General features: G+C 42.2%; 1 protein-coding gene across 6 annotated transcripts in view; it reads right to left on the bottom strand.

Annotated features, from left to right (window-relative positions):
* The window catches only part of syt7a (synaptotagmin VIIa), a 69,719-nt gene that overhangs the window by 21,405 nt on the left and 33,855 nt on the right, over positions 1 to 14,459 (bottom strand). For 3 of the 6 annotated variants that reach the window (XM_077595630.1, XM_077595632.1, XM_077595635.1), the window contains exon 1: positions 2,107 to 5,457. In XM_077595630.1, coding sequence (XP_077451756.1) covers positions 2,107 to 3,254 — 1,148 coding nt within the window. In that variant the 5' untranslated portion in view covers positions 3,255 to 5,457. The other 3 variants (XM_077595634.1, XM_077595631.1, XM_077595633.1) reach the window with 2 other exon arrangements.

Below are 14,459 nucleotides of genomic sequence, written 5' to 3'. Positions count from 1 at the left end.
CATACCTAGCGCAAGAAAATAGTATGTGAACCCTTTAAAACTGCATATCTGCATACGCTGATCATAAAATGTGATCTGATCATCTAAATGAAAAGCAGAAACAGTCTGTTTGAATAGACAAAAAAAGGATTTGGTTTTTAAAAATATAAATAGAATTTCAATATTCAAAGAACAGAAAGGGAAAATTGGATGTGAGTCCAATCAATGATACGAGAAACAAAACACATCAGATTAAAGTCAAGAAACATTGGCCTTGGTCAAAAGACCTCTCATGACATTATATTAAGAATTGATGACTGATTAAAAGCTGGGAAAAGTCTCTCAACCTCCCCGTTTCGTACGTTATTTTCTATGGAAATTTGGAAACAAATATTTTTTCCGGTGGTTTCAGTTCAGGCAGAATAAAAACTAGGACTAATGACAAATTGATGCCCAATGTGCAAGTCATTTCAAAGATGACAATGTTCTTTGCATTTTCTAGGGTTTTATACAGTCAAATCACTGATGATGATTTGAAAAATCACTGAAATAAGTCAGATAACTAAGAACAAATAGAAAAAAAATATTTCAAACAGTTGTCTATAGCCTCAAAAATATTCTGTTGACAAAACAACACAAGATGAATGTGTTAGCATTGATTTTCTGTTTAACGATATTTCTTAGTGTCATTTTTCCCCCGTTTTCTCACTCCATCTAGCACAGCAGACTTTGGGCCAGCACCCAGATAACAACTATTCACTCTGACATTCAAACCTCTAGAGAAATTACAGTCTTTACTGAACCTAACATGCAAGAAGCCATAGTTCCCATAGAAACGCCAAGCAAGTAGAAAAAGAACACGTCAACTTCCCTTTCAAAGACCAACAATTTCCTTCAGGAATGGCTCAGCCTTTTGTCAGAGATTGAAATGAACAAACTTGAACAATGGCTCGTGTCTATTATCGCGCCGCTTCGTCATCAATCATCTGAGGTGTTGATTTTGCTGAGAAAATAAAACAATGACCTCTATCTCACATTTATAATGAAGAGATAACTATAACGGGCAGCGCACTCAATGACCTTGGTGCTTGTATATATTACTTTGCAAATGCTCAGTGAACTGAAGTCCTCAGTCCAGCAGCGTTATTCTTCGTTCGGCGTTTCAGCTTAAACAACATATGAAAAGGTAGGCTGTTTTAGAGAATCAGCCTGTAGGTTGTACCTGGCTGTGTCCTTTCTCATCCCTTCATCACATTGCCTTCTCAGTTTGACTCCATCCTCTTATAGCCTGAAGTAACAATACATTGTAGATGTAATGGTGCTGTTGACGTAAGATCAATGCGTTGGCTGCTTAGCCCTTGCACTTATACTGATGCACAGTGACACATAGCCTGTGTGATGTCCTCGTGCAGACACGTGTCAGTATGCAAGTAGCACAGGTTTGCCATTAGGAATGACGGCGAGATAATAACCCTAAAGGTTGCGCCGTCAGTGGCAGTCAATAGGTTAATTGACGACATGGTATTAAAGTCGTTAAAACAGTAGGAAGGCTGTTGATCTGTTTCCTTAGTTTTAGGGCTAGAAATGGTAATTTGCCATGTTACTATGAGGTCAACATAAAAACTGATCATTTTTTGAGCAACTCTGGTTGGTCTGTCATCGTCTCAAAGCAGTCAATAGGTTCATTCGTGAAATAAGATTAAAGATGTTAGAACAGTAGGAAGGTTATTGAGCCATTTCCCTTAGTTTCAGTGTTTTAAATTGTATTTTGGCAAAGCTGTTGTGTGGTCAAAATAAAAAGAATGTAGTTATAGTACGACTGATTTGTCTATCACCGTCAATGCAGTAAATGACTTCTAAAATCAGTCAAACTTCCACGGTGCACTCCCACATAAATGACATGTTTACGCAGTAACTTCATGGCCATATTTTGACAGCTTGATGTAATATCCTTCCCTGTATCTCTATATATGTAAACTGTATAAATCAGAGGACTCATAGACACATGCTATATGGTATAGATAAGAATTAGTTCATAATTAAAATGGTACGACAGCTATGGATAATGACACGGGAACATATTTAAGGAAGAGGAAAATTCACAAACATACTGAAGTCAAGACTCACAGGAATGATTTGACGTCCAGACCTCGATTCCGGATCTCGTCCATCATGTAATCCCAGCTGCCAGGATTGGCTCGCGAGCGCCCTCCCACACCACCTCCTCTATAGCGAGAGGCACCTGCCACAGCGGGGCCGCCCCTCGCGGCCCGTGGAGCAGCTCTTTTGCCCCCACCCTCACCTCCGCCCCCACCCGCCTCTCCTCTCCCAGCAGCCCCGCCTCCCCCGGGCTGTCCCGGGGCCGGGTGCAACTGTCCCAAACTCTGGGACGTGGTGGGCGGATGGCCAAATCCGGCGCCCGGCGGGTTCATGGGGGGCTGCTGCAGACTCTGCTGGCGGAGCAGCGTCCGGGGGCGGGCCGGGCCAGAGGGGATGTGTTCTAGAGTGGACGCGTAAGACAAGACTGGATCCCCGAAACTGGGAGGGCAGAGCAGCAGGGAGGCGAGAGAACGAGAAGATGGCCACGGCCGGCAAAGGACATGGCGGTGGAAGGAAAAGGAGTAGTCCGAAGAGGAAGTGGGGGACATGTCGGGGCAAGAGGGGGGGAGGAGTTCGGGGCAGGGTGACAGAGGGCAGCGAGGAGTGGCGGCAGAACCGGTCAAGTTGATGTCAGGTTGGATCAAAAGTTCATCCGCGCAGGAAGTCGATGGCGACAAGTGGGGAGGAGGTGGGGGCGAGGAGTCCAAGGGTGGAGTTGGAGACAGGAGGAGGAGGAGAGAAAAGGAGAGCAACGTGAGGCAGCAACAGTAACAACAGTAGCAGAAATAGCAGTAGAAGGTACAACCCGAGTGAACGCCGTGTGGTGTTTGGTGGTCGCGTGCCGGCGACAGCCAGCCGTGTGCCAGCTGTGTACTCGCCCTGCGCGCTTGCGTCGCGTGCAGGTACGCCTCGCGTGCCTGAGCCTGACTCTTGCACGAAAAACGATTTCGAGGTGGCGGCGGGCGGATGCGGGGAGTCCGAACGGGCCCGAGGCGTCTCTGCGACGTCTGGTTTGAAGTTTTGCCGCTTCTGGGCCTTCTCGGCGAGGTTTTTTTGCTCTGATGTGATATCACCATTGTCTTCCACTCACTTGTGAAAATGATCTGACAGCGTCTCATCCTTTCTCTCCGACTCTTTTTTGGTCTTTTAAACACATGCTGCCTCTCTGGAGACATAAAGCAGCCAACCAAGGTCTGCAATCGTCTCCCTCCCTCTGACAAGTTCTAATTCCACTCCCCTTTTGGGATCACCTATGTTGGCACTTTCAGTGTTCACGGGAGAAAAACTTTGTGACATGTCATCTAACTTGAAAACACGTGCCTGGTGCATTACCTTTAAAAACATGCATTTTTTTCTTGTTGTTTTTTCTTTGCTGTGGGCTAAATATATATATCCTTCGCTGTCAGCTGACTGTGAATTAGGTCAAGAGAGCTATTCACCTCAGTTTACTCCGCTTTTACATTACATAACCCAAAGATATTGTGCATTTTTGGACTCTAGTGCATCGGTAATCATATTTTGTATCTCGTTCACTGCTATTGGTGGCTGTAGACATCACATTCATTTGAACTTGGGATATCTGACATTTAATGTTTCATTGCTATTGACAGCAATAGATTTCCAATCCATTTTGGTTAGGATTGTAGGTCTATAACCATAAATATGTTAATTGATGAAAATAACAGTATATAGGTTGTTGAATATGCCAACGTTAATGTGTGGTCACTGTAAGAACAATTCTCTTTAAAGCAGATCTGGTACATCTCTCACCATCAATGACGGCCAATGAGATAATGGGCATACAGAAAAGATTAAAAGGGGGAAAATAATGTAGTACCAAAATGAAACAGGGTGCAGACACTGGTAGGAGTGGCTGCACATGGAAATAGTTTGATGCAGAGTGAGAACATCAGAGGGCGAGGATGGAGGAGTCGGAAAAAAGGGGGTGCGAGACACAAACACAGACTCTTATGGCGGCCCGAAAATAGAAACCAATTATAGAGAAGGGGCAAAAAAGAAAGGAGGATGTAGACTGTAGAGTGTATGAGGGATGAGCTAGTGAAGAGCATGAATGTGTTGTGTTGGGAGAAAAGAAAGGTGGCAAAGAAATGTGCAAAAATGACACCCAACTGAAAATTAACATACTGAAAATAGAATCTCAGCGATGGCATACGTCACGGGACAGCAAAATGACGTGGGCCACATTAACTTGGTACCAGGTATAGATCATTTACATCATTTTACTGGAATTTGTTTGTAGATGTTATGGTATTGATTTTAGAAGCAGTCCCACTTTGGTGACATTGTGCATTTGTAATGAAAGCTTGAGTCACTGTGATGTCCTTCTGGATTTAGAACAAGACTCACCTTGACACCGATGCCTCACGTACCTCCCAGCTGAACTTGACCCGCTTAGTCAGAATACTCAGCATAGCTGCTGATGTCCGGAATAAATAAGATCTCATTCGCAGAGCCACTGACAGTGACAGAGGGTTGAGAGAGCAGAGTGTGAAAGATCCCTGCCAGCCCTCATAGTTGAAATGGAGTGGACATATTGAACTATCACCATCAATGGCAGTGAAAGAGTTGAATATAGAATACCTATAAGAAAGTTACTCCCATGTGATGCCACAGGGCATTTTCATTTAAATACATGCATTTAAATTTCAATTTTGAATCTAACACGGCTTTTTGATGACTCTTGGGAACTCATGAAAGCTACACTATGAATAAGAAATGGTTAAATTTACAGTAGAATACTGGCAGCTGTGGTTTCCAGATTTTTAAAAAATGGAACACAGTAAAAATAGTCACTGTCAAATTGCCAAAAAAAGACTGTAAAAATAACTTCATTTTAACCGTTATTTTACACCTCATGACTGTAAGTATGTACCATATATATAACCGCCCCAATGTTAGTGATTACATTACTGTGTTTCCTTTTTATCCAGACTGTCAGTGTGGCAGTCGAGTGTGCTAACTACTGAGCTAATGGTACAACATAGCTTTATCTGCAAGCAGGCCGTTCTAAGAATTTCCTAACGTTCTACGTGCAGAACTCCAGCTCGAACTTGTCTTCATTAGCTCATGACCCTCTACTGTCAAGATAAGAGTGCAGAGCTGCAGAAGCATCACATCACATCACCACCACCATTAAGACTGGCTACATATGGAGTATAAAACAAATGACAATCTTCTTTTTTTTTGCTTGAAAAACTACAAAGAATTTGCATTAAAATCATCAGCTATCTAAATCACATTCTTTTTAACCTGTATTTTACATTGTCTTTTTCTTATGGCAAAATTTAGCCAACCACAGCTGCCACTATTTTCTTCTGCACCTAACCAATTTTTAATTTATTATTATTTCTAAACTAAACTTACTTGCTGGGTCTGAATCCTCCAGACTGCACGTGGCCCTGGACGGTCTGCCACTTCCCGGCCTTCGCTCCCTCCATCATCACGCTCTTCATACTGTCACTGCGATAAGGCCCACCCACATCATCCCCATGCCCGGTCGCTGCCCCCTTCTGACACCCTGACACTCCTCCACTAAGGGAGACAGCCATGGTGTAGAGGTATGGCAGCAGAGAGGATACAGAGAAGAACAACGACAAGCAGAAGAGAGAGAAAAAAAACACCAAAAAGCGTGCGAAAGAGAAAGAAGAAGAGACACACACACATACACACAGGAAAAGAGGTTGAGCAACCACATGGCTAAATAGGGGAGACACATTAGTAGAGTGTGTGAGGAGACAGATTTCCAAGCCCATTGAGAAGCAGGTAAATGAAAAGGGTCTGGAGTCCGGATTGTTCAAACACAGAAATGGAGAGTAAAGTGCAAAGACGAGGAAAAGCAGCCTGTGGAAGGTGGAAAACCAACAAGGTCGCTCCGGCAGGGCGGAGAGGACCAATCTCACAGCTGCCAGCATTCACCATCGGCAGCAGCAGGAGTGTGTGGATGCTGGCCATTAAATTCTCATTCCCTCCTTTGTTTTTGCGTTTTGGGCTTAAAACGTTTCACTACACAAGGCGGTTCAACGCTGGAAACAAAGACCGATGGTTTGTAGTGGAGTGTAAATCATTCGTAACCATTTTGTTAAGCAATTTAAAATAACGTTTTGCTCAATGTTTTAATGCAACACTCATTGCATTCTATTTTCCATGTAAACAACTAATAATTCAAATGCCATTTTAGATTAATTGAAAGATTTGAACTACTATACTAAATGGACTAAAGAATAAGGAATTGAGCACAATTAACAATATATTGTTAGATTTCTTTTCTTTTGGAAAGTATTCGGCATTTGCAAATTGTCCGATGTGTCCTGCCACCGTAGATTTTTTGGGGGGGATGGTTCATTTTTTGTAGCAGGAAAACTGTATTCCAGCACAAAATTCAAGGTCAAAAATGATATGCTAGGATGAGATTGGTAAGAAAGAAAAACACATTGCTCTCACTGCCTGCCATCAAATAACTTATGGGCCAACCAGAATTGTACTTAGGTCGTATCCTTCTGATTGATGGACACAAATTGCCACAAACACGCTACGAATGCTGTAGAAAGTGTTTGAGAGAGCAGGACAAAGTGCTGGAAAGAGCGAGAAACTTTGTTGCAGTGCGACAGGCTGTAGATTTATTGCAACCAAGAAATATAGATGACCAAATACTTTGGTCCATATAGTGAACTGAATTTACCAATTAAGAAACAATTGGTACTTAACCTAAGTGCTTACATGATTGCTGTTAACTTCCATGATAGCTTAATACCGTTACGGGAATTGAACTTAACCGTATCCAATTTGAAATAATGGTAATCAAAAATAAATCACGTTTGAGCCCACTGGTGACGGGGTTGCTTTATACATAGTCCTCCTGCAGGGGCAAAAGATGAGTAATAACAAATGGTGAGGCGAGGGAGAACTAATATTGGTCTGGCTTTCCTTTGAAGGTCACCCATCACACTTTATTGTGACCTAAAGTTGCATGCGGATAGTCATCAATCGCAGCAACAAAATGGAGGACACTGCCTGAGCAACAGTCCACGCATGACAAAGACACGGACCTCATTTATCGAGCTGAATATAAAATCAGCAAGGTCTGTACTTGGAATAAATGCAGGAACATGTACGTAAATGGAGCCATAAATCAACACAAGGATTTATAGGAATGTGCAGTACAGTCTGACACCAATCCCTTTACTGCCTGAAGTTGAGTGGCAGTAAAAGTGATTTACAAAAGATACTATACAGCCACATTTTCCTTGATGGTCCCTCCCCACTGATGTATAAGATTAATACATTTTGAACTACAGTATACCTTATATTCCTATGTCTCATGGTGAATACATGAAAAATGTTTGCTGTCAGCAAAATATTGAAAAATGAGTATTGCCTTTCAAATCCAGTGATCCTTAAAAATAAAGATAGATTACACAGGATAGTATCCTATTGGATAAATGAGGTCCTGTGTCATTGCAGAAAGGTGAAAGCTAATAAGCTCAAATGAATTCGAAACAAGAAACGGCTGTCGCTTTCTACTTTCAAAATCACATGAAGTATAAGTTCAGACTCTAGAGGTTATACCTGTCTTTCCCTATTATAATAAATAGATGATTTCTTCAACTTATCAGTGCTGATATAGTTTTGGGCATGCCTCTGAAAAAGAAATCGATTTAGCCATTTTTTTTCTCCAAGGAAAAATGTCCATTACTTTGCGTATAATGGAAGCATAAAGCATTTTGATAGACAATAACTGCCAACATTGAGGGTTGTTTGAAAATAATGATTATCTCAAAACATTGTGTAAGTCAAGTTAAATGGGACCAGCAGATATCATCTTTTGCTGGAGTTTTTAAACAGGAGAACCATATATCCAGCATCTCCACCAGTGCACTGCAACCTCGTCTCTCCAGGCCATTTAGCACACATTTCTTAACAAGTTCACCCAATTAAAAATAATCATTCATTAGACATTTTATCTGAGAGATTCCTGGTGGCAGGAAATCCAAGCTATGGCACTGCCTGGAGCGAGATAAGACTGACCTTGCTCCAGCTCTTACTGGACTCCAAATATGACTTTTATTGCCTGGCGTAAAAACGTCTTATCTCGCGTTGTGACTGCGGGTAGATGCGGCTCCAGTGTAGAAGCGCTAGTGTCGTATACTTTGGCGATATAATGAGGGATCAGAGGAATGTTCGCGGACAAATGTCAAAGACAGGTGAGCACTGGCATCGCACGGCAACCCGGTATGACGGTCAAACCTCCGAAACGAGTGCACGTGCGTGCAAAGATTCGTGGGAGATATACGTCATTTAAAAGGGGGCGGCTACCAGGGTTGTCCGTCTCCATGGTTACATTCCATGGGAGATAGGTGAGAGATTAGAGGTCAGGGGTTAGAATGACCAAAGAGCAGGAATCAGAACATGAGCCTGGGTGTTCATTAAAAGGTGACAGGGAGTGAGGAAGATCAGCAAAAAAGAGCCAGAGGGCCTTTGCGGGGCTCCGCTGCTTTCCACTGCAGTCATAATCGAATGGCTGTGGTTGGGAGGCTGTAATATGCGCGTATGACATTTTACCCGCTCGCGTCCAGAGAAGATTATGAATAATCATTAGTAACCATTTGTGCCCTCCGGTATAGTTATATTGGTTTTATCGAACCCCCCTGCCTGTTCTTACAGTGGTCCATGAAATTTAGCAATAACACCTAGCTGTGAAAGCTGCAATTTGTATTCATTTTGCAATGCATTACAATATTTTAGAATAAGCCTTTTGTCAAGTTACTCATGTGAATAGAATTCAGTTGCAGGATGAGAAACAAAAGAAGAGTCATAATGTCGTCTGATTGGCACATTAAATGGGTTTAGTTAGAGGAGGGGAAGGAAGGGATTGTGTTGGTAAGAGGAAGGAAGTTGGAAGGTAGGAAAGGGAAAGGCAAAAGGGGAAGGGAAGGGAAAAATGTTAGTGAAGCAAAAGACAGAGAGCGGTTGTAAAAAGAAAGGAGTGATGTCCCTGTCTCGTGAGAGTCTTACTCAAGGGAGAAGACTCTTACCGGTCTTGGACCAAGACTCACTTGAGTGTGAGGCGAGGGTCTCCATATGGGGCATAGGGAGAAATGTTAAGTACGAACTCCTTCGGCGGATAGGAGCTCCACCTCTGCTGCACTGTGCTGCTGTCATTGTTATTCCAAAAGTCTCTGTCTAGATCACTGTGGCCAAAGAGAAAGAGAGGTCAGAGCAAAACAATTGTGGAGAGCCTCGGCACCAACCAACACTTTCCAACGAGCGTTGCATCTGGAAATGAGGCGAGAGTTTGCTTTGAGAAAGAGTCGGTCTTAGAGCTGCGTGAAATGGGAGGTTGTTTTTCAGCCTGAATCTGAAGTGGTTTGAAGGAGATAGGTAGCAAGAAAAGAGGAGCACAATAGCATGTGATGGCATTCTGTCCACCTTGCACGTGGACCTGATGAAACACATTTAAGTAAATATTCGGAAATACCGGACGCCCAAAACCATCCTCGGCATGAGACGAAAGAAAAAACAAACGCACGAGACGTGAAGAGGTCAATTCCAAGTACGTAGTACAGGAGGAAAAGGTGAGCAGAATCACTGATGTCATACAAGCCACGTAGCAGTGGTTAGAATTACGGCACGGGAGACAAAGGCAAAGCACAAACAAAAGCTGAAAGTTGGAAGCTGAAATGAACAACAGCGAGCATCGATGTCGCCTGAGCCCGTCAAAGAGAAAATGCCCACCCCCAAAAAATCATAAGTCATCCAAATCACACAATATTTACATCACCAACCATGTTAAAACAATTCACATATGAAATAAAAGGGAAAGTGTTACATTCAGAGAAAACCACAAGAGCAGCACATAGAAAAGAAGTAATGATGAACACGTTAAAAAAAAGACATTTGTGAAACTAAGAATTGCACTTAGCATTACAAAGCTGACATTTTCCAGCATTGACCTCTCGCTTGAATTCATCAGCGGGAGGAATGCACGCCATTTCATACCTTCACGTTTACTCTGACAATTTGTCGAGAAAAGAAAAAAAAATGAAGGCCAGCAGCATAGCATACCTCTTGTTTAATCCAAGTTAAAATAAAAAAAATTGCAATCTGCCTTTACTGAGGCAGCCTTACGTGCGGTCACAGTTAACATGGTGTAGATGTAATCTAGTAATCATGACACCACTAAGCCTCCCTTTTAACATCTGCTCACTTGTACACTTGCAGCGCTCCTGGAAATAAACAACAGGCTTCTTTTTTTGCCCGATTTGTGTCAGTGTTTACTATGAGAGGCTGAAAAGGTGAACTCTCTTCAGTTCACTATCATCAGATTATTCGAGCGCGACCAGTTACCGGGCACTTACTTGATGGCTTTCTTCTCCCCACGCCCACGTGCTGATTCTGGAGTGTCTGCCGTTTCCACTCCCGGCTTATTTCTCTTCCCCTTGATCAAAGTGCAGAGAAAGGGCCACAGACATATGACGAGGAATAATAGGTTAGCATGTATTTATCCTTTTGAAGCAGTGATTTTAGCGAGTAGCGTTGCCACCCACCCCTATTATCTCTGGAACACCCCGATGCTCTCCTGATTATATTCATCTCACTCAAATCAAATGTTCTGCAGAGTACTATTCCATGATTATCAACCACAGCCAGCCAGAAATTTACATGGCAATTGCCTCTTTAAAGGTAATCCTCTGGGCACTAGAGAAGCGTCTGGAAAGTCCTGCTTCATTCGGATTTCAAACAGCTCAAGCATGACCTGATGTTGCCGTGGAAATAATGGCCTTTGAAAAAGTTTAGTATTCTGGGCACATTCTACTCCAAAAGCTTGTTAGAATTAAAGGTGTTTGGCCTTGATCACAATGCAGAGAATCGCAATTGACACTTGGCTCCACACGAGGCCAAGAAGGCATAAGACCTAAGCTCTCCAAGCCTCATGCCAGCACGTTTTTATTTGATTTTCGGACGCTTTCTATTCAGTAAGACGGAACATGGATCACCACACTGGAGGATTATGCTCACGTATGGACTGCAATAGCTGCCCTCACGTTGAGAATCACATAAGTCTTCCGCAAGAGGGCTGATTAGACCTCCCTATGGAAATGTGTGTATCAGTTTGCCAACCGCTTCATGACCATCGCTTAAATAGGCTCAATATGGACTAGTGCAGATCTATGTGTATGTGGTCCTTAAGAGCCGAGCACTCAGGACTGTGCTTGTGCATGAGGTTCTGATAGATGTGAGTCATTTCAGTCTCTATGTATGATTCATTCACAAAGTGCACCAGGATGTAAATAGCTCCAAAGCCTACATAGGATACTAAGGATAGTGCACCGGGCAAACCGCTTGGCCCAGATAACTTTTGGTATCATATCAAACCAGAGTCCACGACTTCAATAAACCAGTTTTAGATTCATTACATAGCCTGTGCCACCAACAGCACAATAGGCAGGGAAGGACCAGATATCCTCCTAATATCTGGCAGGCAAGCTTGCGCAGGCTGCTCATATATCAATCAGTGGTGTCGTAAAAAATTCAGGACGTCCGGATGGGAAAGAAACAGTCTACTGCTAGAAGGAAGGGCTAAATCCAAGAATCAGATTTTAAACACATACATATATATAAGCTGTAAGATAAAGGTAGAGGGGGGGAAAATGAGAGGGAATAGGGGATATGACAGGTGCGAAGTGAGTGAAGTCTCGAGTGAACTGGTGGTGAAAATAAGAACAGAATGAAACATGAAGCCGTGGCCACCAAGCAAGTCCCATGGCTTCCGGTTCCACGTGCAGGCACGTGATGCAACACTTTTGCAGCCGCCACCTTCTTCCTAATAAACACGTGTGCGTGTGTGCATGCGAGATGAATAAAGGCTGCAGGGATCCATGGCAATGAATATGACAAAGCTCTTATGACATGCACAATACAGAAAAATCATCTCGGTGCCCCAAATGAGGGTTAAAGCAAACCAAATGGAAGAGTGAGCAATTTCCCTCTAATCCTCCAGTCAAATACCCTTGAAAATACTTAAGTCTAATTTAAACCTGCTGCTTTATTGTCACATGACAAAGAAGTTTGACGATTGCAATTTCCCTTGGCTCTGAGCCACCGGTTCAAAAGGGCTCCGATGTGATGTAATGGTCTAGTCATGAGTCAAATTGCAGCAATCTACAACCAATGTCTTGAAATATGGGAGACCTAAAGGGAAGTAGAGGAAGACTGCCTGCAGTGATGATGAGCTGTTTTTTGTCTTTTTTTCTTCTTCCCTAAAGGCTCTAGACGTGGGGAAGGAAAGAAGCTCCCTTTCTGTCTGCATCAGTTGGCAGTGCACTGCCCTGCAACACCCAGCTGTGTTTGTTTAAACTAGAAGACAGCAAGAGTTTGCATACTCGCTCAATAGCACAGCACACCATAATTAGGAAGGAGTGATCGCTCGTCTGTCCAAACATTGTTGTTAACCAAAATTAACTTTGAATCATATGATTCAGACATTAGCACAATCAAAGAGAGTCAGTCACTGACAACATCAGGGCTTTGCTTAATCGTAATGGCTGGCTATTATCATACTAATTCATTTTACTTAAGCTCCGCAATCATCGATTTTCAACACTGCGCTGACATGCCTTATTGTGATATTCTTCTTGTGAGTCTCAACGTCTGACTTGATGCAAAATACATTTTGAAAATTCTCATAATTGATTCCGTCTCAGCTGCGCTCACAAATATATGTCAGGGATCAAACAGCACAGCGTTTCCAGAAACAGCCACTGCCGTTAAAACCGATCTTAACACCAGCACGTGTTCAAATAACTTCTAACACCAACAGCATGAGGATCCAATAAAAAGAATCTACAGTCCTACAACTTTCAATCATTTGAACTGCAACACAAATTTAAAGTTTTGCATTTTAGGAGTTTTTGGCAACGTTCACACGATAGTTCAAGTCCTATTTTTTTCGCTAATTTCGATGTGATAGGATTATATTACATATAATGTAATATAATAATTCCGATATGAATCCAATGCCTCTATACTATAAGCACTTAGCCGTACCTATCCAAAATATACATCTCCCCCACAAGTGGAACATTTCATCACAAATCGAACTAAAATAGTTTGTAATGGTTGCTCTCTTATCACGAATGTACTAAAAAGCAGAATCTCATGTTTAAAATAAGCCTAAAGACGGTCATCCTCGGTTTAATGAGAGGTGAATACATTTTCACAGTGATAGCAGTAGTCTGACTCGGTTATTATTATTTACATTTTACAAATAAGATTAAGCTCTATGAAGGCCATATATATGAATCAAGCAACGTGTGAGCCACAAAGAAGATGCGGCAGCACAGAACATAATACAGACACGACGATGCTATGAAATATGGCGGAAGGAAGAACAGGTGGCAGTAATATACGGGTATCTCGCCTACAAACAGGGCATAGGCACAAGTGTGGGAGTATTTCATCTCATCTCATTTTCTGGACCGCTTTATCCCCATATTACAGATGGTAAATTAATTCAAAATACAAAAAAAGATGTTCTTTGCTACAATTGATAGGAAAGACATCAACTTTTTGGAGTCAAGTAGTAAAATAGTATAAGGCAATGAGATTATTTATGTGCATAAGGGTATTTTTTTAAGATCAATGGACACAAAGACTTTTTAGAAATCAAACCTGTTTCACTGGTAGCCAAAGCTAAAACACCGAAAGCAACACTTGGGCAAAACGTCTTGTCTATTAACCTATGAATCATACGCCAAACTGGGACGGGCCTCCTCGCAAGTGACACGTGAAGCTGCGGGCAAACGTTGGCTCTTATGAAAGCTGACACCGACAAAGAATACACACTGACTTTCCGAAAAAGGAAAGGCTTCGGACTACAAGAACTATGCATAGAAATATGTAGAATATGAGCGCTATAAAAAAAAACTATGCATCATGCTGATGCAAATCACAGTTCGTTTACATTTTAATGACGAGTCGAGGGAATATAGGGCTCCAAAAGAAAAGAGATCAAGGGAACCCAGGTTGTGTGCCTGCAAAGCTTTTATCATCCGTGTCAGTGGTAATGAATGTGTGCCGCATTGGTCATGTGAAGAGAAAATGCTCCTAACAACCAAATTGTTTCACACTTACTATGTAGGTTACTGACTATCATTAGAGGCAAGAACTGTTAACTACATTTTGGGGTCATTTAACTCCTAAAATGGTGATAAATGAATTTATGCCTATAAAGCAGTGAATTACTGCCAAATCAATCCTCTAGATTTTTTTTCTAATGGTGTCCAATGATGCCATCTGTCATGATCTGTTTTTTTTTATTAGATCATTTGCTTCTTGCCTAATGGTACTTGTTCTTGTTAACT

The sequence above is a fragment of the Stigmatopora argus genome, chromosome 3 (genome assembly GCF_051989625.1).
Source record: "Stigmatopora argus isolate UIUO_Sarg chromosome 3, RoL_Sarg_1.0, whole genome shotgun sequence".
In the NCBI taxonomy this organism is placed as follows: Eukaryota; Metazoa; Chordata; class Actinopteri; order Syngnathiformes; family Syngnathidae; genus Stigmatopora; species Stigmatopora argus.
The sequence above is the reverse complement of the archived record's forward strand: the minus strand, read 5'-3'. Positions and strand labels throughout refer to the sequence as shown.